Source organism: Psammomys obesus, unplaced genomic scaffold (genome assembly GCF_907164565.1).
Source record: "Psammomys obesus unplaced genomic scaffold, mPsaObe1.curated_primary_1811, whole genome shotgun sequence".
Lineage (NCBI taxonomy): Eukaryota > Metazoa > Chordata > Mammalia > Rodentia > Muridae > Psammomys > Psammomys obesus.
In genome coordinates this window covers 7,334,601-7,356,739 of record NW_026596256.1, presented here as the reverse complement: position 1 = coordinate 7,356,739, position 22,139 = coordinate 7,334,601, and the positions used below count along the sequence as shown (strand labels likewise).

Here is a 22,139-nt window from a genome sequence, read left to right as displayed (position 1 = left end):
CATCTTCTGTCGATAGTAATGTCTTGCTCACCAAATATGTCTCAGATGTAGTCTTTGAAAATGAGAAATGAATGTCAAGTTCAGGAGGACAGACGTTAGGGAACTCTCAGAATCTAAATTTTTAAGCTGTGTGGTGGCACACACCTGCAATCCTGGCACTCGGGTGGCTGAGACAGGCGGATCTCTGAGTTCAAGGCCAGCCTGATGTCCAGAGTGAGTCCAGTACAGCCCAGTCTGTTACACAGAGAATCCTTCAAGAAACAGAAACAAAAACAAAGAATCTAAGTTTCTGCTTTCTTGGCTGCATTGTGGTAACTGTTTTACTGTTTTTAAATATATACTATCATGTTTCTTGGCAGAAAATAATCGTTATTGTTTTCCACTTTTGCATATTTCTGTATGGAATCAGTCAATTTCTTATTTGGAAATATAATGTGAATTATACAGTATTATAGTAGCATTTATAAATTCTCCCAGTTTTGTCTTTAAATGTTCTTAAATGTGTGTGCGTGTTTTAAATCACTCTTCTGCTAGGAATGGTTTGTTTCTGTTTCTTCCTCCTTATATAATTTTTTTATTTTACCCTGTCTCCTTCTTTCCCACAGAAAGAATTTTTTGAAAGGGGTGGGGGAAAAGTGCCTGGGATTGTTTCCTTTATTCTAGCTGTAGGTTTCTTTGAGCCACAGATAGTTTTGATGGTTCATATTACAGAAATGCCAACATAGTTCCTTCAGTACTGCTCCCTGGCAGCTGGGGAGCTTGGTGCGTTTTAGGGTAGCACAGTGCACAGCCCTTCACACAGTGCAGCAGGGCGGAAAGGCTGGCAGCGTTTGCTCAGGTTTGACTGTGTGTGTGTGTGTGTGTGTGTGTGTGTGTGTGTGTGTATGTGTGTGTGTGGTGAGTGTGGTGAGTGTTTCTAGTTAGAAGATAAGATGGATGGTTTTGATGTCTTTTTAATTTTGTTACTGGAGTATGGGGGGGGGGAAGATGTCTAAATAGACTCAGTAATCATGGAATGGTGGTTTTCCTATCCCCACTCCAACCAGAAACAGTTAAAACAGTTAAAGTCTCTTTCATAAGACTTCCTGTGCTGTGCCCAAAGTTTGGCCCGAGTCTGAGCATCCCCACATCACACCACACGCACACACATTTTCTTCTCTCTCTGTCTGTCTCTGTCTCTCTCAACTGGGAAAATTTCCTTAAATGTGGTCCCTAAATTTAGCATTATTTACTGAAGCAACAGCATTGAATTTTCAGGGCCTGCACTGTTGAGAGACTGTTGCTATTTTCAAGCAAATTCCATACTGTTTTTCCTCTATCCTCTCTTTAATTGGAACTGGGGGCCAGGAGAATACAGCTTGTAAGCAAAACTGCTGACTAAGCTTGGCCTTTGGTTTCCAGAGCAACAGGGACACAGATGGAGGGGGGCAGGCACAGAATTCTTACAGATTTCTGACAAGCTTGATAGCCACTGTAGGGGAAGCCAGTTGACTAGCTAGCGTCACAGCCATTTCAGACCCCATGGTTCCATGAAGAGGGGCACAGAACTGAAGAGCAGTACTGGTCTCAGGGAAGGCCTTGAGGGCTGTTTTCTGTCTTAAGATTCTTAAGAACTTTTCAGAAAACTTAAAAACATGCCTAGCAAAGCATGTAGAGTAAATAGTGGCTGTTTCAGAGCCTTTGAAACATGGGGTCTAACTTTTCGAAAAGCACACTGTGGAGTTAGGTTTCAGGGTTGACCAGGCTCTTGATGAGGTCCTGTCATCCAGCATTTACCGTATACCTAAATCATCTGTAGTGAAATGGCTACTTACATTCATTCATTTATTTATATGCTCAACAAATGTTCTTATCACACATGGTGGGCCGGGAACAGACTCTGGCCCTGGAGCTTCCATTTCAGCTTCTAGCAAGTGTTGAATTTGTCTAGGAGTTGAGGGCATCTGTTGTGGTCCACTACAATGGGTGTTGGTGTGTGCCGGTCATTTTTGTCAGCACTCAGGAAGATAAGACTACTGCCAATCACAGGCCAGCCTGATCGACACAGCAAGTTTCAGGCCCAGCCAGGGCTACATAGTGGTCTGGGTAAGGGTAGGGAAATGGGGAGAAAAGAAAAAGAATACCAAGTCAAATCTTTTTAGAAGGGCTCCTCCCACCATTTTGAACCAACCGGTTGTATGTCATAAGTACAGTGTTTACTTGTTCCTTTAAATAAATACGTACACAATAAAAGGTCCTTTTGAAGACAAATCAGACATTGCTTTAAAATGGATACCCATGTTGCTCTGAGGAAAATTAGATCACAAGAGGCCTGTGAAAGTATTCCATTTCAAAAATCCACTTCACCTTTCTGTTCAAGTAAAAAGAATATCGAAATTATGTCTTCCTTTATGTGATTCTAGGAGATAACAGGCTTTGGGTAATAATTATAGACCCAACAAATGTTTTCTCCAAAGTCGCAGAGTTTTGAATCTGCACTTTTATAGACAGTCTGGCAGCTGAGCACGTGGGATGAGGTGCTTTAAAGAGACACTCCAGGAAATGCGACAGTGAATTTCTAGAATCTCTTGGCACAGGGTATGAAAGAAAGTCACATCAGAACCCCCCCACCCCCCGCGCCCCTAGCCATCTGCCTCGGAAGACTCCATGGTTTAACCGAGAGTTGAGCTGCATCTTTGCACTAAAATAACTTTTAATGGCAGGATTTTAAAATATTGTTTTCATTTTTTTCCCCTTTTCATTTGTTTCTGCTCACCCCACCCTTTATAATTAAAACAATCCAGTCTTCCATTTCTGTAGAATCCCTGGCTACACACTTAAGTCAAGCTGAGCACCCTCAGAAGAGGTTATTACCATTCAATTCCCTTTGAAGTACATTCCAGTGAGGGCAGGAGCTGGCTGGTGGGAGGTGCCCCCAGAGCCAAGAACACATGGAGCCAAGAGATGCTTTCCACTGCTGTTTACTTTCTTGCCTCTTCTGTTGATTTATTCCACAGGAGAACTGCAGGCCATTGGGGAACATCAGGAGGGGAAGCTTCCAGAACATCTTAACTCACAAATCATCCCATGCCTTTCATTATCCCTTCCACACATACACCCCCACACACCCCTGACAGTCCTAGGATGGTGTCTTTTAAATCTGCAAATGATTTTTGTTGTTGTTGTATAAGGGAACTAACAGACTGCCACAAACTCACAAAGTTTCCAAAGCCCCTGCTTTAAAAAGGCTTTCCATTCCCACTTGTATGTGAAGAGAAATGAAAGCTGCTGGGGAGGGGGAGGGCTGGAGCAGGATTGCCCTGGCAGCTGTTCAGAACTTGCTGAAACTGGCCTTTAACATCTGAACTTAAAACTCTGCTAAAATGTGGTGTGAATTCCCAGGACACTAGCTCCACCCGTATACATTGAAAAGGATCATAAAACACTTCCAATTCCATCTTCCTCACAACTCGGGGAGGAAAAACTGTGCTGTACTGTGAATAGTCTGGTTCATTAAATTTTCTTCTAAACAGGCTGAGTGAGGTCATGGGGTTGGTATTTCCATTTTATAGCTGGGAAAACAGGATCAGAGAAATGAAGTAACTTGGCCAAGTCTCATGGCCAGTAGTAGTGGGTGAAAGGGTTCAAGTTTGAGGTTTGCCAACTTCAGCCTTCAGTTCCTTCTCCCTCCTGCTCTGTCTGTGGAAATTACCAGAATAGACTCAGAAGTCAGACTGCCTGGATTTAAATACTGGCTTCACCTGATGTTAACTATAAGGCTCTGGGAAAGTCACTTTCTCTGTTCCTCAGTTTCCTCACCTGTAGATTTAAATTAATTGGGTCCAATGTTCAGGCTTCCCCTGTAGCTAGCGAATTGCATAGTCTAGGCTGATACTTCTATCCCTCAAACCTTTCAGTGCCAGCCATGACTCCTTCTATTGAGTTCCTCACTATGCTTTTTGATTTTTGTAACATGTCCTTCAAGATAGCTTTTTGTAAAGCATTTTATTGAATTGTCAAAAGTTTAGTCCAATTGGCTGAAGAGATGGTTAAGAGCACTGACTGCTTTCTAAAAAAAATAAAACAAACAAACAAAAAAAACCCAACAACAATAAAAAACTGAGTTTGAATCCCAGCACCCACAATGAGATTTCAACCAGCTAGAACTCTAGTTCCAGGGGCATCCCATGTCCTCTTTTGGACTTCTTGGGCACTCCACGCACTTGGTAGACATATATACATACAGGCGGAACACCCATATACATGAAAATGAATCTCAATTTGAAACATTTTAAAAAGAGAACTTAGTTCAAAATCTCACAGCTACATTGTAATTGAACTAGGGTTTGAACCCTAAACGTTTCCGATTTTAAAGTCACTTTCCCTGCGTTGCATTGCTGCTTTTTGTTATGCCAAGCTCAGGACATATTCAGTCCTTAAATACTTCTTGAGAATTCAGTTGGCCAATAGCTCACAGAACTGAGATGCAGCCAGTACCTTAATTGAACTGATTACAACTAGAAAGTTCTTCACCCTGTTAGCCCGAAATCTTGGACTGGAGGAATTTTTTAGTTCATTAGTAGTTTGAGAGCCATTGTGAGGCCTTTGAGTTTTGTTATGTCCTGGCTCTTCCTAGACGCTGTTGTCCTGGTTGAAGTATTGATGGAACCTGCCCAAAGTCTGGCACACAGAGGTTGATGGCATTGCAGGAAAGTCAGTTGGAATACTTACAGAAGTAATGACGGCTGTTACTTGAGATGGATGTGAGACTGGGGAAGAGTGACATAGGGGTTAGATGAACAGCATAAAGCCTGACCGTTTTCGTTGTAGGTTCTTTATGATAGTCTGTCCACCCTTCTAGAATCTTCTGGGAAGATGGGGCATTTCTCAGTAATCGTTGTTGCCGAGAATCTTATCTGGTGTGTGATAGGGAAGGACAGGTGTATTTTGGGCCATGGTTCCAGGTGACACAGTTCAGCTCCTCATCATGTGGAAGGCATGGCAGCAGAAGGTGGTCTCTAGTCAAGAAGGGGAGAGAGATGAATGGAGTGCAGCTAGCTTTCTCATTTTTATGTGGTCCAGGATCCCAGCCCATGAGTGGGCACTGCCCATATTTAGGGTACATCTTTCCACCTCCCTTAACCTAGCTTGTTCTCACAGCCCACAGGCTAATTTAATCACAGGTAATTAATTCTTCACAAGTGTATCCAAAGGCATGTAGGGTAATCTAAATCCTGTCAAATTGACAGTCTCAATCACATTTAAAGCTGAATGGGTAGTGATAACATTAGGTGAAATCTGAAAATAATAAGTGGAGCTCTATTAAGCCCAGTATTTGTACTTTTGAGTACTAGCTAGGCACATTCATTTAGCTGTTTGAAGCCAGGTGTGTCGGGGGGAGGATGTTGAGACCCTCTGTGTCTGCGATGGTTTGGGAAATCATCTGGAATGTGGCTGAATAACCTAACTGCTAAAGCTGGGTAGGATGTGTCTGGAGGAAGAGAGACCTGAAGTACTGAGTTGTGGAGAAACCAGAGGCCTGTTGTAGAGGCCAGGAAGGGTGAAAGAGAAATAATACGACTGATGGGGCCCTGTGAATAGGCCTGTTCAACCAGAATGGAAGTGGGCAAGAAAACTAATCTGGGTTACAATATTGCCCTCAGTTCTCACTGCTGTCCAACTGTGCTAGTTGGCTTTTCTGTTGCTATGATAAACACTGACCAAAAGCAACTTGAAGGAGGAAAGAGTGTCTTACCAGCTACAGTCCATCACTTAGAGAAGCCGAGGCAGGAGCTCTAGGCAGGAACCCAGAGGCAGGTACTGAAGCAGAAACCTTGGATGAACATTCTCCCACCCGCTTGCTTTCATCTATAACCCAGGACCATGTACCCAGGGACGGCTCTCCCACATCTGTCATCAATCAAGAAAGTGCCCTACAGGCATGCCCGAAGGCCAATCTTATATGGGCAATTTCCTCTTCCCAGCTGACTTCAGTTTGTGAACTGCCAAGACTAGAAAAGCTGATAATTAGTTCTGAGCACTTTTCTTGGTCTAGGTAAAATTGGATGTTTGCTTGTTAATGGCTGCAAATGTTAGGTGACAGTCAAAAATCACACTGATCTAGACTGTAATACTGTTGAGATTGGTCCTTTATCTTTAGCCTTCCCCACCATCAAATTTGTGAGCAGATATAGGGAATTTTTACTTTTCGAAATGGTAATATCTTACTTGGGTTTCAATTGCTATGATAAAACACTTTGACCAAAAGTAACTTGGGAAGGGCAGGGTGTATTTGTACTTCCATGTATTAGTGCATCACTGAGAGAAGTCAGGGAAGGAACCTATAGTCAGGAACTGAAGCAAAGGCCCTGGAAGAGTGTGTTTACTGAGCCTACTTTCTGCACACAACCTAAGACCACCTGTGTAGGGGTATACTGCCCGCCCCCAGTGAGCTGGGCCCTTCCACATCAATTATTAGCCAAGAAAACGCCCTACAGACTTGCTACAAGCTGTCTGGTGGAGGCATTTTTCTCAGTTGAGATTCCTCTGTCCAGATAACTTTAACATGAGTCAACTTGACAAAAACAAAACAAGACAAGACAAAACACAACAGAAAACCAGGCAGGTAGAATTTGTAAAGTTTCTGAATGTAGTACTATTATACTATAAAATATATTCTCACCACTGTACAGTTAAAACTAATTTTAGGCAATTAGTCTCTAAATGTTTCCCTCCTTTAAAAAAATGTTTTCTTAGATTTGTGATGAATTTCAGGTTTTGATTAAATCTTTCCAAGGTGAATGTTGACTAGGAAGAAACTCTTAGGTGTCAAAGTAGGTCAGTTCCACACAACAGTGAAACTTTTAAAGTTACCTGTTTATTCATTTATTTTCTTTCAGTACTGGGAATGGAACTCAGGGTCTTGTGCTTGCTAGGCAAGTACTCTACCGCTAATGTATTTATTTTTTTTAAATATAATTTTTATTTGTTATATATTCACTTTGTATCCCAGCTGTAGCCCCACGAGGGTCCCCTCCTAATCCCGCCCTTCCTCATTTCCACCCATGCCCCTTCCCCCAGTCCACTGATAGTGGAGGACCTCCTCCCCTTCCATCTGATCCTAGCAGAACAGGAGGTGAGGTGATAATTAGATATCTGTGCAGGACTTCTGGTGGCAGCTCTGCTCTGAGCACCTTTGTCATAACAGCAGCTCCTCGAACGCGTGATTTTTATTATCTCCACTGTGAATTGGCAAATGACAAAATTGTGAAATAACTCACCGGGAGACAGCGGGGTCAAAATTCAAATCCAAGTATTTGGTGTGACTGTTTCTGCTACTGGCCACCCCGACTGTCCATCTTGTGTTAGGGACAGGGAAGGAGTCAGCTGAGTCATTAGCTAAACAGGGTGTGTACTCATTTGTGGTTGAACATGTGAATTTTCTTTTAAGTTCTTATTTGCTTATTACTAGCATAATTTGAAGTATTTCTATTTGAATAGATATGGTTTTTTCATTTACTTACTCAGAATGTAATTTCTGAGTATCTACTACAGAATTAGCACGGTCACAGGTAGTGGGAATGTAGGCATGAGCATAGTGAATAAGTTTCCTTCCCTCATGGAACTCACATTCTGTTGGGGAGGGTAAAACACAAGGTGCTTGCTGTGAAGCAAATGGACGGCTGCAGGTTGAAGGACGGACAGTGACCAGTGACGGGGCGGGGGTGCTCTTTTAGATGGTGGCGGGGAGGGATGCCTCTGGTAAGTGGCATTTGTGGGTTAGTAAGTGAGGGGAATGGGCCTTGTGGGGAAGCGTGTTCCAGACAGAGGGACAGATTCAGGATGTGAATGCAACAGCAAAGACAGATGCTAAGATTGGGAGACCGTGTGTCAGAGCCCTGGTGGCGTGGTAGTGAGGCCACTGGGCTACTGAGAAGGTGTGCCCCCTCTATCCATCCTGCTAGGGTAGGAAGTAGAAGTCTACCTTCTATTTAGCCGCTCTTGGGATGATCTGTGGCCCAGGAATGATCTTGCAGCAATCGAAAACAGGTCGTTGTATTGTTTGATAACAAATGGTCTGATTTTTTTGTTTGTTTCTTTTAACGTCCTTAGGGTTAAAACACCCTCCTGTAGTTCTTGCGTTTTTTGTTATTTGGAGACGGTAGAAACGTGATCTTGTGCGCCCCCTACAGACAGAATATCGCATTTCCTCTTTTGGTGACTTGGAGATCAGTGTCAAGTAGTTAGGACCTCATGCTGAAGAACGCCCTGGTACTTCTCTTGGATTTAAAACACAGGGAATAGATGAGAAATGTCACAGCGAGCATTCCCTCCCCTCCCTCAGCATGCTACAGGCACTTTACCTGTATATGGTCTTTAAATTTTTTTCTTGCTTACCATAGAAAGAAATGGATTTCACTGTGACGTCTTCACTTCCCCGACTTCACTTCCTCTTACCCGCCGGAGGTCCCTCCGTCCCTCCAAGTAGCTCCCTTCCCTGTTGTTAAGAAAGCTTTTACTCTGTTTTTCACTTTGTGCACCTGTGAGCACACTCGTGCCGTGGGGCCCATGTGGAGGTCAGAAGGCAGCTTTCAGGGCTCGATTCTCTCTGCCTCATTGAGGCAGAGTCTCAGCGTGTTCACAGAGCTATGTATTCCAGGAAATTCTCCTGTCTCTGCCCCTCACATACACTACTTCATCTGGATTTTTTTTTTTTTAATGGATTCCAGAAACATCACTCAGGTCATCAGGGTTTTATGGCTAGTGCTTGAACCCGCTGAGCTGTCTTGCGCCCCCCTTCCCCCCCGCTTTTGTGACAAGCTATGAGGTCTTTTTAAATTATGTTTGTATATTTTGCCCCAAGTGAGCATTGTTTTATATGTATTTGAAACATGCTATGGGTAAGTTAAATAAGGAAGAAAAACGCATGAAACATGAGGAAATGCAGCTAGCTTGTAAACTTGTGCGTGTGTTCAGCTACACACGTGTGTGCGTACACACACACACACACACACACACACACACATGTACGTGGAAGAAAAATGCATGAAACATGAGGAAATGCAGCTAGCTTGTAAACTTGTGCGTGTGTTCAGCTACACACGTGTGTGCGTACACACACACACACACACACACACACACACACACATGTACGTGGAGGGTAGAGGTTGATGCTGAGTGTCTTCCTCGGTTGCTTCCTGCCTCAGCTTTGGAGACAGGTCTCTCACAGAACCTGGAGCTTACTGGTTCTGCCGGAGCAGCCAGGAGCTGTGTCCGTCTTCCCTCAGCTCTGCTGTTAGAGGTGAGCACTGCTGTAATCAGCTCTTTCTATAGGCACTAGGAACCCGAACTCACACCTCCATGCTCATGCAACAAGCGTTTTCAAGTCATGTCCTCAGCCTCTGCCATGACCTTTGTGCCTATCAAAGTGTAATAAATTGCTGGACATACTGGGGCAACTGTGCCCCCAGCTCTCAAGAGGCTGATGCAGAAGAATTGCAAGTTCAGGGCCAACCCAAGCTACATAGCGAGACTCTATCTCAAAAAAAAAAAAAAAAAAAAAAAAAGGAAAGGAGAAGGAGTTTAGATGAACAAAAAGCAAAAAAAGACATTAGACATTTGTTTTATACTTATTCTGAATAGTTGAAGAGTGGCATGCCAATTAAATCAGTATTTTTAGATAGTGAAGATACTAGCCAAAGGATTCTTGAATTTACTAGAACATAAATCACTGACCAGTTGTTCTCATGTCGAGGGTCAGAGTATGTAAGTGCTCATAAAAGTTTGGCAGTTGTACGGTTCCTTATCCCAGTTCAAGCTTTGTTTTCTACATGAGACTTTGAGGAAAGCTTTGTTGGATAGGAAAGTTTCTCTAGGGCAAGCAAGCACAACTATAAGATAATAATTTTATTTTTCTAGATAAGTTTAGAAGATTACTTTCAAAACTTTGTATTTTAACTTGCTTTTTGTATATTATTGAATGAAATGTATTAGTTAAGGATTCTAATTATTTGCATGAAGATAAACAGAAGCGAGCCAGGGGCCCTTTTCTTCCAAACTAACAAGCCATGATGGCTTGTAAGAGTTTTACCACCATAATAAGTACTAGTAATGTTACAATGTACATGGTAACTGAAAGTTTTCTAGCTGATGGCTTTGCTGCAATACCTTTAACCATAGCAGGAAGAGATCTAACCAACATCCAGAAACTCTGATAGCGGGAATGTTCTGTTTTCTTTGGGGGTTTTAGGGACACGAGATCAATGACTTCAGCTTGGAAATTGAAAAACTGATAGATATGAATGTGGCCAGGACCCAGCCTTGGTTTTGGATGTAAGCATAAGCATATGAGAACATTCTTCTCTGGAGAGAGCCATCAGCCTGAAAGGGATCTGATGTCTGGTCATATCTGTCTGGAGTGTGTCACTGCAGTCCAGTTCATAGCATTTTGGACTGATTCTTCTTGGTATTAATGCTAGCTTAAAAAAAAATTTCATAACCCATCAAACACCTAATTGTCTGTAGGATTTTATTTGGAACTCCAGTTTTCTCCAACTTTCAGCCATTTTAATCAACTCAACATTATTATTATTATTATTATTATTATTATTATTATTATTACTGTGTATTTGTGAGCATGTATGATGCGTGTATTTAAGTGCAGGCATACTTGTGCCAAGGCTGGTATGTAGGAGGCTAGTGGACAATTTTTTGGGGTCGGTTCTCCCCTTCCACCCTTACATGGGCCTGGAGATTTAATTCAAGTGGCTAAGTTTATACAGGAAGCACCTTTACCCATGTAGCCATCTTACCAACTCTGATAGGATATTTATTTATTATGGGTACATATAAATGTATTATGTGTGCAGCCATGATGTGACATGCTTATGGAGGTCAAGAACAACTCGTCGAAGTTAGTTCTTCCGTTATGTGGGCCCTGGAAATGGAAGTTGGGATGTCAGGTTTGGTAGCAGCACATACCCATCCCAACCGCACCGCTTCGTGATCCTGATCTTTTCCTTTTAAAGCTGACTTTTTAACTGGTTGTTTTTGTTCATCTGGTGATTAACACCAACTGCTAAGTGAAATTTCATGTAGGGTCTGAATACTGAGCCTCCCATTTACACTAGCATTTAATGGCAGAGACCAGCATGTACTTGCTAGTCCAGGGGTATCCAGTTGCTTTGATTGATTTAGATTTAGTCTGAGACCCTAGACCTAACTTGTCAGTGAGAAAGTGTCTTGAGAGGCCATGATACGACCTTGTGTGTCTTAACAATTCTGTGGCAGATGTGTGTTTTTAAAGTAAGTGCTCAGAGCCCAGAGTTCCCTTGGTTCTTCTAGCTGGGAGTGGAAGAGAGTGGCATGTCTGGAAGATTGTGGGGGCAAAAAAAAAAAAAAAAGGAGCTCTAGTCTCTTGATGGCCTTGACCTACTGAAACGGATACAAAGTGTCCTGTGTTTGTTGAGCAATTTTCAGATGAAACTTATTATGAGGCAACCCTTTGTGGCAACTGAGTAACTCTTCTTCCCTCTGACTCTTGTGTAGGAAGCTGCCCTCTGCAGACAGCTCCCCATGGAAACTGAGACCATGGCCTCTGTCAACACGCCTGCCATGAGCACAGATATGAGATCTATCACCAACAATAGCTCAGATCCTTTCCTCAATGGGTAAGCTCACACTGGGGGCCATTGACTTTTGCTTTCTTACCTGTGGTTTAGACTGTAGTGGGGTGTTTTTTGTTTTGTTTTGGTTACATAGAAAAAAGGTGGGGATCTTGGGGGATGGGAGGAGGGTAGGAAAGCTGACAGAATGAAGGAAAAGAAAGCTTTTAAAAAAGCATCTGTATTTCAACACCTAGTTGCATGGCACAGAGTATATCCTTTAGTGCTCTGCGCATGGCAATGAATTTCAAATTTAAAGAGGACAGCGCTAATTTGATAATCACTTGCCAGAATCTTGAAGCTATTGGGAGTAAGGGCAGGGTTAAAGCATGTCATAGCAGATAGAACAAGGGAATCCAGAAGTATTTATGGGGAAAGGTAAATAAGGTGTATAGTTTAGTTAATAATGTTAATTTTCTGCTTTGGGTAATTATGCTATGGTTATGAAAACTGTTTTAATTAAGGGAGCCAGATGGAAGGTACATAGAAACAATGTTCTGTTGGCGACTTTGGCGTGAGTTTTAAGTCATTCCATAATTTAAAATTAATTAAAACAAAAAGACATTGGTTTTAAAAGGGGGAGAGAAAGAAAAGTAGTAGCCGAAGGAAAAGTTGAAATAGCGGGAAGTTTCTCATTGACAGAATCAGTTGACTTTAACTGTAGGCCTCTTGGAGGGGGGAGGAGAGGGTAGCTATAGCCGTAGTGTTTCTGCCCCTTTCTGCTCTTACAAAGCCCTTGGCAAACAAATACAAATAAAAAGATACAGGTGAAAAAACAGAAGAGCTACAATAATGAACAAATAGATTTTTAAAAGATGTTTATTGTTAAAAATAGAAGAAAAGAAAAGAAAACTGAGGCACGCACCATCCAGGCTTCCTGTTGGAGCCCACCTCAACCACCAAGCACCTTCCCTTCCTTCTCCCCAGGAGCAGCCACACTTCAGAAAGCAGCGTGTGTCCATCATGGTGACTTTGCTTTGTGATGGCCCCTTTTCCCCCAGCCTCTGAAGTGTTGAGATTGTAGGCATGGACCACCATGACTGGCTTTATACATGCTTCTTTTAGCATTAATGTGCGTATAAAGTATCCCTGAGCGCAATTCAGCACTGTTCTCTGGTTTTTAATTTTTTTTTAAAGATTTATTTAGTTTATGTATATGAGTGTTCTATCTGCATTTACATCTGCCAGAAGAAGGAATCAGTTCACATTATAGATGGTTGCGAGCCACCATGTGGTCGCCGGGAATTGAACTCATGACCTTTGGAAAAGCAGACAGTGCTCTTAACTGATGAGCCATCTCTCCAGCCCTGGTTTTTAAATTTTTACGTAAATAATATCTATATGAAAAATAGGGTCCAAATGGTTATTTTGAGACAACAAAGGAAATCAGTGCCCATGTATGGTGAGTGGCCAGTTTTCTTGCATAACATTGATTAGTTTCCATAAGATCAAGTTATATGTTTCAGAATTAAAAGGGCCATATAGAATTTTCTCCCTTTCACTGATTGAGTTCTGTGTCTGCATTTTAATTGTGAACTTTATTTAGTAGTCTCTCATTGAGGTCTCCTTTTTCATTCCTCTCTCTCTCTCTCTCTCTCTCTCCCTCCCTCCCTCTCTCCAGAGGCCCCTATCATTCAAGGGAACAGAGCACAGACAGTGGCCTGGGGTTAGGATGCTACAGTGTCCCCACGACTCCAGAAGACTTCCTCAGCAACATGGATGAGATGGACACAGGTGGGTATGCAGCCTGCAACTATCTTCAGTGTGTTTTCATTTTCGAATTATTCCCTCAGTTATTGCAATAGGAAAATCCAAGGGGAGACACAAACCCTCAACATAAAATGACAACTAATATCTCACTCGGTACACAGGCACTACTCTGAAAAGGCAGACCTTTTAGAGTTTATGCAAATATGGTTTCATAGAGATGTGGGATTTTAAGAGCCCTCCCCCATCCTTGTTAGTATCGCCCTTTCTTCAGAACCATACTGTACTTACCTGTAGTGGGGTGACTTGCTGTACCCCCTTTTTAGTTGTAATGAATAGTCCACTCTTTTTACTGGGAAATGATACTGCTTTTGGTTCTCCAAGCATGCTCATATTTTCGTGTTACTCACAGGTTTTGGAAGGGATTGACAGCTGCCATTTAGAAAATTAACAACTGAGAAGATTCTAATTGTCAGTTCCTATTTCTAACACAACACTTGCCTTCAGCAATTGACAAGAAGACAACCAACTAGAGTGTCTTAGTCCCTAGCCTGTGCGTCCTATAGAGTAGGCATGTCCAAACTATTGGCATTGGGACATGGGCCATTCGCTAAGTTCACATTTGAGAACTGCATGATTGAGCTGTTAAAAAAATGTAAAATAATCTCAATGTTTTAAGTAAGTTTATACTTTGGTGTTGGGACACATAATATAGCCCTTCTTCCCCTCCTTCCTTCCTTCCCTTCCTACCTCTCTTCCTCCCTCACTTCTTCCCTCTCTTCCTCCCCCCCTCTCTCTTTTTTCTTTCTTTTCTTTTAATTTTGACACAGGGTCTCCCACGTAGCTCTGGCTGTCCTGAAATTTGGTTTGTGCACCAAACTGACCTTGAACTCAAAGAGATCCACCTGCCTCTGCCTCTGCCTCTGCCTCCTGAGTACATCAGTAATAGCAATTTAAGGTGCGTGCCACCATGCTCAGTTTACATAAAGCTCCTTTGTGTCCCACTAGCCAAGCCAAAAAGAAATGACGGCCTGAGTGTGTGTTCTTTATGAATACTTGTGCAAGTTTCTCTTCTGTTGTTATCCATTGACAGAGGAGCAGTGGTTGCACTGGAGAGATGATTCAGCACTTGGTGCTCTTCCAGAAGACCCAGGTTAAGTGGCGAGCATCTGCATGTGGCTTACAATTGTCTGTAACTCCAGTTCCAGGGCATGCAATGCCCTCTTCTGACTTGTGTAGGCTCCTGACTTGCAGGAGTTACACAAACACTTATACATAAAAACACTCATAAACATGTGAATAGACAAAAAAAAAAAAAAAAAAAAAAAGTCATTGGTTCACCGGGCCTGTGGTTTGGCATACTCTGTGCCGGTACAACTGCAGTGTGCTGCTGCTGTGAATCTAAATTGTTGAGTCTGAACGCCAGACTCATAGCCAGGTTTACAGTGCAGCCTTGCAAAAGTGCACGGTGCCAGGGCAGTGCCTCCAGGGCTTGCCAGACGTGTAGCCAGGTTTACAGTTCAGCTTTGCGAAAAAGCTGACAACCTGTGTGGAGAGCGTGGGAGGGGTTGGCTTGTGAGGAGTCACAGAGGACCGGCTTGCACTGTTGCTGTTTTCTATTTGTTACTGCTCTTCCCTTCCCCAACCCTTTCATTTTCTCACCCCCACCCCTGTGTGTGTGGTATGTGTGATTTATTTTGCTTCCTGGAATTAGTCTTATGTAATGGCTCCTTCCTTTGTTGTTTACTTTCATCTTTTAAACACTGGGAATCCCGTAAGGGAGATAGGGAATGTTTTTGAAGCCTTCATATACAATTAAATGACGTCTTGAAAAGACCACAGACAACGTTCAACCTGAGTTGAATCTTTGTTTCTCCCCTGTCTGGTAACAGTGTTCTCTGTGGAATGCCTGTGAGCCTCAGCTTCTCACCAGTGAAATGAGAGTAACGTTCTCACGTTCTCACGTCTGCCCCTCCATTGAAGAAGGCTGTTGATGAAATAGATTTGATAAGCACTATGGTTCCCATTAATCTGGTTAAATGCATGTCAACTCATTGAGTTCAGGGTCACCTCTGTGAGGTGTTTCTAGGAAATGGGCATAAACTGCTAAAGAGAGACACAATAGGTGGTGATTAGGTGAGGAGGAACCAAGGGCGGGCAGAGCGAAGGCTGGGCAGCCATTCATCCTTCCAAAATGTTCCAGGAAATCACGCCCCTCCTTTGAAGAATCGTCCTCAGAGAATTTGTCTTGTTTTTGTCTGAAGTAGCTTAAATAACCAACTTGAGTAGCCAAAACTACAAGTATTGAAAAAGGACCACAGTAGCGTTGCAGAGTTACTGCAAAGACTGTTAACCTCTTTCTGGTGAGAAAGAATAGGAAGAATTCTTTAAAACAAAGGCTTTGTTTGGCTAAATATATATATTCTTTCAAGAATTAGAAGTTGTAATGATATTTTGAATTTTTAAAAAGATTTATTTTTGTGCATGTGTGTGCCTGTGTGAATTTATGTGTGCCACTTGTGTGTGCATGTCTGGAGCCCAGAGGCCTCAGATTTCCTGAAGCTGGAGTTACAGGTGTTTGTGGGCCAAGATGTAGGTGCTAGTAACAGAACCCACCCAGCTCCTCTGGAAGACTCTCAACTGCTGAGCCATCCCTCCAGACCCTGTAATGAGCTATATTACACAGATGACACAGCCTTGGATACCTTATTCCAACTTGTGCAGAAAGACCCCGGACTGTCTCAACCCTCCAGGCGCCCACGTAATGACACAGAGTCCTTAGCTGAGGCTTGTTCCCAATTAGCTTATATAATTCAAACTAACCTGTTTATACTAATCTGTGCCTGATTCTTTCCCAGAGTTTCTATTTGTGTTCGGAAGTTCTGCCTATGCTCTCCTGCCTTTGCTATAGGCCATTCAGCTCTTTATTAAACCAGTCAGGTGATGGAGAAGAATGTTTACCAAACGCTGAGAGTGGAGGTGCTTAATTAAAATACTAAAACCAAAGTCTAGCTTGTACTCAACTCTCTACTGGGACAGAAACCAGCATTTAAATAATACAAAGACAACCTTTACACAGCACACAAAGAGATTATCCCAATAACCCTGTGGTCCCCATTCCAGGTGGTAAAGAAAAGAATAAGATGAGTTAAGTGTGCCTAAGATCACACAGTAAAGAAAACAATTGAATGATATCAGGTTTCCATATAGTTCCTCTCATACTGTTATGACAAGAACACATTCTGATGTCTAGTTCCAGATGTTTAACTTTCTAGCATTTTCCTCAGTTCTGTCCTGCAGAACTCAAGCCTTTTTGGGATAAACACTCGTCCTAAATAGGATGAGGTCACTGGTGTGGTGTCTTCGGACATGAACGTGTGGGTTACGTTAACACTTGAACTATCTGTTGTTCCCTTTTCAAGAACATAGAAGGGAGAGCTGGCTCAGTGGTTAACACAGGCTCAAGTCTTACTGCCTACATGATGGCTCACAACTATCTGTTTCTCCAATTCTGTGGGGGCATAACACTCTCTCTGGCCTCTGTAGGCACCAGGCACAGACATGTTACACAGATAAAGCACATGGGCAAAATACTATAAAAAGTAAAGTTTAGCCAGGCTCAGTGGCATACGCCTTAAATCCCAGCACTTGGGAGGCAGAGACAAGCAGATCTCTGTGAGTTTGAGGCCAGCCTGGTCTACATACTGAGTTCCAGGACATTTGGAGGTACATAGTGAACCGCTGTTCAGAATAACAGCAACAAGAGCAGTGAAAATTTAAATTAAAAAAAGAAGAACTTACAAAAAGGAAGTACCATGGCTGGAGATATGGCTCAGAGGTTAAGAGCACTGGCTGTTCTTCCAAAGGTCCTGAGTTCGATTCCCAGCAACCACTTGATGGCTTATAACCATTTATAATGATATCTGGCATGTAGGCATACATGCAGGCAGGATACTGTATAAATAATAAATCAATTTTTTTTTTTTTAAAGAAGGAAGTAACACGGTTATCCTTCATCCTATTACAGGAGAAAATTCGGGTCAGACACCCATGACCGTCAACCCCCAGCAGAGCCGCTTCCCCGATTTCCTTGACTGCCTCCCAGGAACAAACGTTGACCTAGGGACTTTGGAGTCTGAAGATCTGATCCCCCTCTTCAATGATGTAGAGTCTGCTCTGAACAAAAGCGAGCCCTTTCTTACCTGGCTGTAATCACGACCATTGTCATGTGATGCAGCTGGGAGCTGACATTTCCTGGGCCTTACAGAACAAGTGATGGAGCAAAGCAGGTCTGCAGTTGTACCACTTTCTGCCCTCATACTCACACTCCCTCTTGTCCATGTGGCCAGTTAATCATTGCAGGAACTTAAGTTACACATAAATAAATACTCTCTTCTCATTTTCTGCAAGCCTGCACTTCTGGGACAGATAAGGCGGAAGTGATTGTACAGAATAACTTCTTAAAAAATCCCTGCTGCCCTATGGCTGAGCTTTATCACAATTACCTTAAATTCATATATCAATTGATCCTAAACTGTAAAAGCTGACCACAGGCAGTGAATTCTGACAGGCAGCTTGGTCCAGGAAATATGCACAGAGACCTGATTTACAGTTTCAAAAACTGTACTGGTAACAGTAGTAACAAATGCTTTAAAACTATTTAACTTGATCTTTAAAGATGATTGTATAGAGAGCAAATTTCTGCTGTATGGAATACAGTGTACTTTGGAACCCATGGCTTTTCTCATTCTGTATTTACCAGGACACAGCGTCCTAATGTTAACCACCCTTCATCATTTTACGTCGTAGCAGCTCGGTTCTGCGAGTGAAAGTGTCACTGCAGCATTTGTCACAGTCCTTGCATGACAGAGCATCTGAAAGAGACCAGTTTGGTACTACCATGAATGATTATAAAACAGAACTATTTTTTTTTTAATTGCAACTTGGATTTTTTTTTCAGAATGTCGTTTAGAATTTGATGTTTGTTTTATAAAACGCTGTAATTTTGTAGCTCATGACAAAGGGTAGCCAAATATTTTTGATAAGTCAGTGGCAAGTGCATTTTTCTGTCTTTTGAACCTGTTCTGAAAACCTCAGGCCAACATAGATCTCAGCCTGGTGACATATGAATGAGCTGCTGCATTTTATATTCTGAGGCATTATCAATTCTGGCTTTCAAGACTTCCAGTGTTTAAAACAATCCTGTCTATGAAACTGTTTGAAGAATGAGGCAAATTTCTGATTAACATATGCAGGAAGGCATATGGTGTAGATTTTTACTTTTGAATTGAGTAAAATTGATTCCTAAGTATATTATCTTAATCCTTTTGCTAAGTTGGTTAAAAAAAAAATAGGTATAAGGTATGTACTCAATACCTCTTATGTAACCAACATTTTTAATTTTTGTTGTTAGCTTTTAAGGACTGAGAGTATTGTGTTCATCTGGAAGGCAGTTGGCCTGCACTTGCAATGAAGTCCTTAGCTGTTTAATATTTTGAACTGACATTATTTATAATCTATGAATTTAATCTCTTTTTTTATTTTTTTTTGAAAGACATCAAGAATCTGGGAGGAAGCTTTCAGCTCCTATGAGAGTGAAGGCCTCTTTGTTGAGGATCTTCAGCAAGATCCCTTTTGATCCATTGGAATATAAGTGCACAGAGTACATTTGGTGGGAAGAGGCAAGTGAAAGGTCAGAGGCAATGTAGTAGGGCCGTGGAATATGGCGGGAAGGCCAGTCAAGGTGAAATGAAGCAGATGTATCAGAACCCCTCAAAAGCAAGGCAAGCAAGACATGTGAAAAGTGCCCCAAAGAACGAAGCAGTGTTTTTCTTTCATAGCCTTTATACCAAAAGATGCTGTTGTCAGAGAGAAGAGGGTTGGGGGGCACCTTACTGGGGAGAGGCAGAGAGGAGGAAGGGCAGGCTGTGGCACTCTGCTCATGAACTTGCTAATGGTAGCAGGCAAGAGCATGGACTACTGTTGCTTCCAGCACTCTTATGTGATTTTGCTTTTCCTGAAGGAACTCCAAGTTATATCCAGTTGATTCCTTGCTCTCTCTGAGCACTCTGAGAGAGGTGGGTAGGCATGTATGTTGCTACTAGGTTGAAAGGGAGCACTCTTTTGTTTTCTCTTTTGTTAGCAAAAATTGCAAAAAGAGTTGTACATTCTTTCTGAGGAAAACAAAAACAAAAAACAAAACAACAACAACAACAAAAAAAAAAACAAGCCAAAACACAAGGGACCTAACAAAACTCGACAGTGTTACTGTATTTAAAAATATTTTTATAGATGCATTTCAGGTTATTAAGTGTAAAAAAAAAGATGCTCTTTTTTAAAAAAATAGTTAAATCATCTATGATTTATGTTACCAAGTTTTAGGAGCAATTTTCTAGTAAGCTTGTGGCATTATGAAATACTAGAATAATTGTCTTAGTAAATTAGTTTTAACCTTTTTAATTAATATAGTATTTTTTCTAGAATAAAATATGGCCCATGACTGTTTACTAATAGATAAAGACAGATATAATTTCTTTTAAAGAACATAAAATGTGGCCTTGTTAAAGGGCGCTAAAGCTAGAAATCAGAAATCAGACTTTTTTTTTTCTAGTTTTGATTGAACCGAAGAGTTAGACAAGTGCTTTGCAATGGAGCGACATCCCCAGCCCTTGCAGTAATCTCTCAATGGTTCTTTGGTATTATTGTAAGTGTTGATACTCTCTAAGAAGTCATAATAAGGTGCTATTCATATACTATACCATACTATAAGACAACTATCAGACTATCTAGTCTTCTTGGTCCTGTGTCAATAAATTTTACCATCTCATCCCCAAAATTTGTCATAGAATAGGCAATATTTTTAAAGTTAGATTCAAAGAAGTCTTTTTTTTTTTTCTTCTTCTTCTTGATGAGATACACTTTGTTGAAGCATTTACATGGTGAAAACATCCTATCATTTGTTAACATTATTTAGGCAGTGTTTGACTGTAACATCTAGGATGTAAAATGTATCTCTTTCAATGATTTCTCAGTGTGTGAGAAGCTCATAAACCAGAACAAGTTTTAGCCTCCTGGGCACTGCTCAGCAGAAAGGAATCTGCAGAAGGGGATGTGAAGTGACAGACTGAATGTCACTGAGTACTGTGTTCTTGTGATATAATTAGAAGCAGCTTCTGAAAGAACAACTTTCATGGGGAAAAAAGTAAGCCATTCAAAAAAAGGAAACTATAGATTGATTGGGAAAATGGGTGATTGACAGAGACCGTTTCCCTGACACTGTATTCTACATGTGCTAATACTTTAACTTAATGTTTTGTTTTGTTTTGTTTTTATCAAATGGGACCTGTGTTGTTGATTTCTAGTCCGGTATGTTCTACATACAGGAAATGTGCCGCCAAATCCATCAAATCAAACCATTTTACCTAGAGTTTGGTACAGGTTTTACTTTTTAATTCTATATAAAAATAAATACGATTGAACTTCCACTTGGGCCTTTGTTTCTGTCATTTCGTTTGGTCATTTACTGAGGGCTTTGGGTGGAACACAAGCGGCTTCTATTACTCCTGTCAGATAAGGAGAAAGACAGAAGACAGAGTAGCCTGTAGGCAAATAAATATTCTTTTAGCTCCATGGCCTTCAATATTATGAATGTCCACAGGTTTTTAGGTTCTATTTCATTTGAGGTATCTACAAAGACTTTTCTTGTGGCTTCCCCCATCCACCAGCTTGCGTACTGGGGGCTGACTCAGGAGTGAGATGCTGGGGTTGGCTTGCCACTACCCCGGAACCAGTCTCATATCGTTTTACAGCTGTGTCTCTTCATCACCTTTTCCCGTCTGCCCTGAGGCTTGAAGTCTCACACACACTAAGCAGGTTCCTGACCAGGCTGTACCCTTCTGCCTGCATCCTCACGTTTAAGGTTAGAAGGGCTTTTTGCTGAAAATGTTAAGTACCAGCATCTACCAGCTCAAATACTAGATGGTTTATATCCCCCAAATTTCAGACTTGAAAAAGAAAACCTTATTTTTTCCCCTATAGTATAATTTATGTTTTTTAAAACAAAACGCGGTTATATATGCTATTTGATACTTATTTATTTATTTTTTTGCTTAGCAATAACATTACATTGTTACTGCTTGTTAAGCATTTACTACATGTTGAAACTTTGAAAATCACTAAAAATATCCTGTCTGGTTTCATCTGTATAGTAGCAATCTTTTTCCAACAACATCACTTTTCTCACATTGTTGTAGATGAGTTATCACTAGGGAAGGCAGTTAATTCACACAAGGTCGCACAGTAAGCTACCAGTGTCTCATGAGCAGCTCTCCATGCTGGTTTATATTATCGTACTTGGTCATTTTAAACTGTGGATAATATATTCTGCATGGGTACCCCCGGTTAATTCTGTGCTGCAGTGGACAGCCAACCTGTGGCTAGAAGTAAGTTTCTGGGATGGAATCCTGCCTATCTCAAAACGTATGTTCCTTTAAATTTGACGTATTTTCCCAACATTTTTTTCTCAAAAAAATGACTGCCAATTTATACTCCCAATAACATGTCTGCAAAAATCCTTGTCACCATTACTAGTCTAGAGTTTGACATTGCGTACTTCTTCTATCTTTGCAGATATGATAGATGAGAAAGTATTTTACTCTTAAATAGTGCATTTCTTGTATTGATGCTGACATCAAGATATATACTGTTTCTTTAGTGCATTCTGTCAGTTTACCAAGTTCACTTTAAATCCTCTTGTCTTACCCTCTCTCTGAGTTCATTTGACCCTTCATG

The 22,139-nt window shown here is 41.5% G+C and overlaps 1 protein-coding gene across 1 annotated transcript in view; it reads left to right on the top strand.

The window, feature by feature from the left end:
• Wwtr1 (WW domain containing transcription regulator 1) overlaps positions 1-20,833 on the top strand; it is a 124,971-nt gene extending 104,138 nt beyond the window's left edge. The window contains exons 5-7 of the mRNA XM_055596884.1: positions 11,527-11,648; positions 13,264-13,376; positions 17,377-20,833. Coding sequence (XP_055452859.1) covers positions 11,527-11,648; positions 13,264-13,376; positions 17,377-17,561 — 420 coding nt within the window. The 3' untranslated portion in view covers positions 17,562-20,833. The remainder of the gene's footprint in view (positions 1-11,526; positions 11,649-13,263; positions 13,377-17,376) is intronic.
• The last annotated feature ends 1,306 nt before the right edge of the window (positions 20,834-22,139 follow it).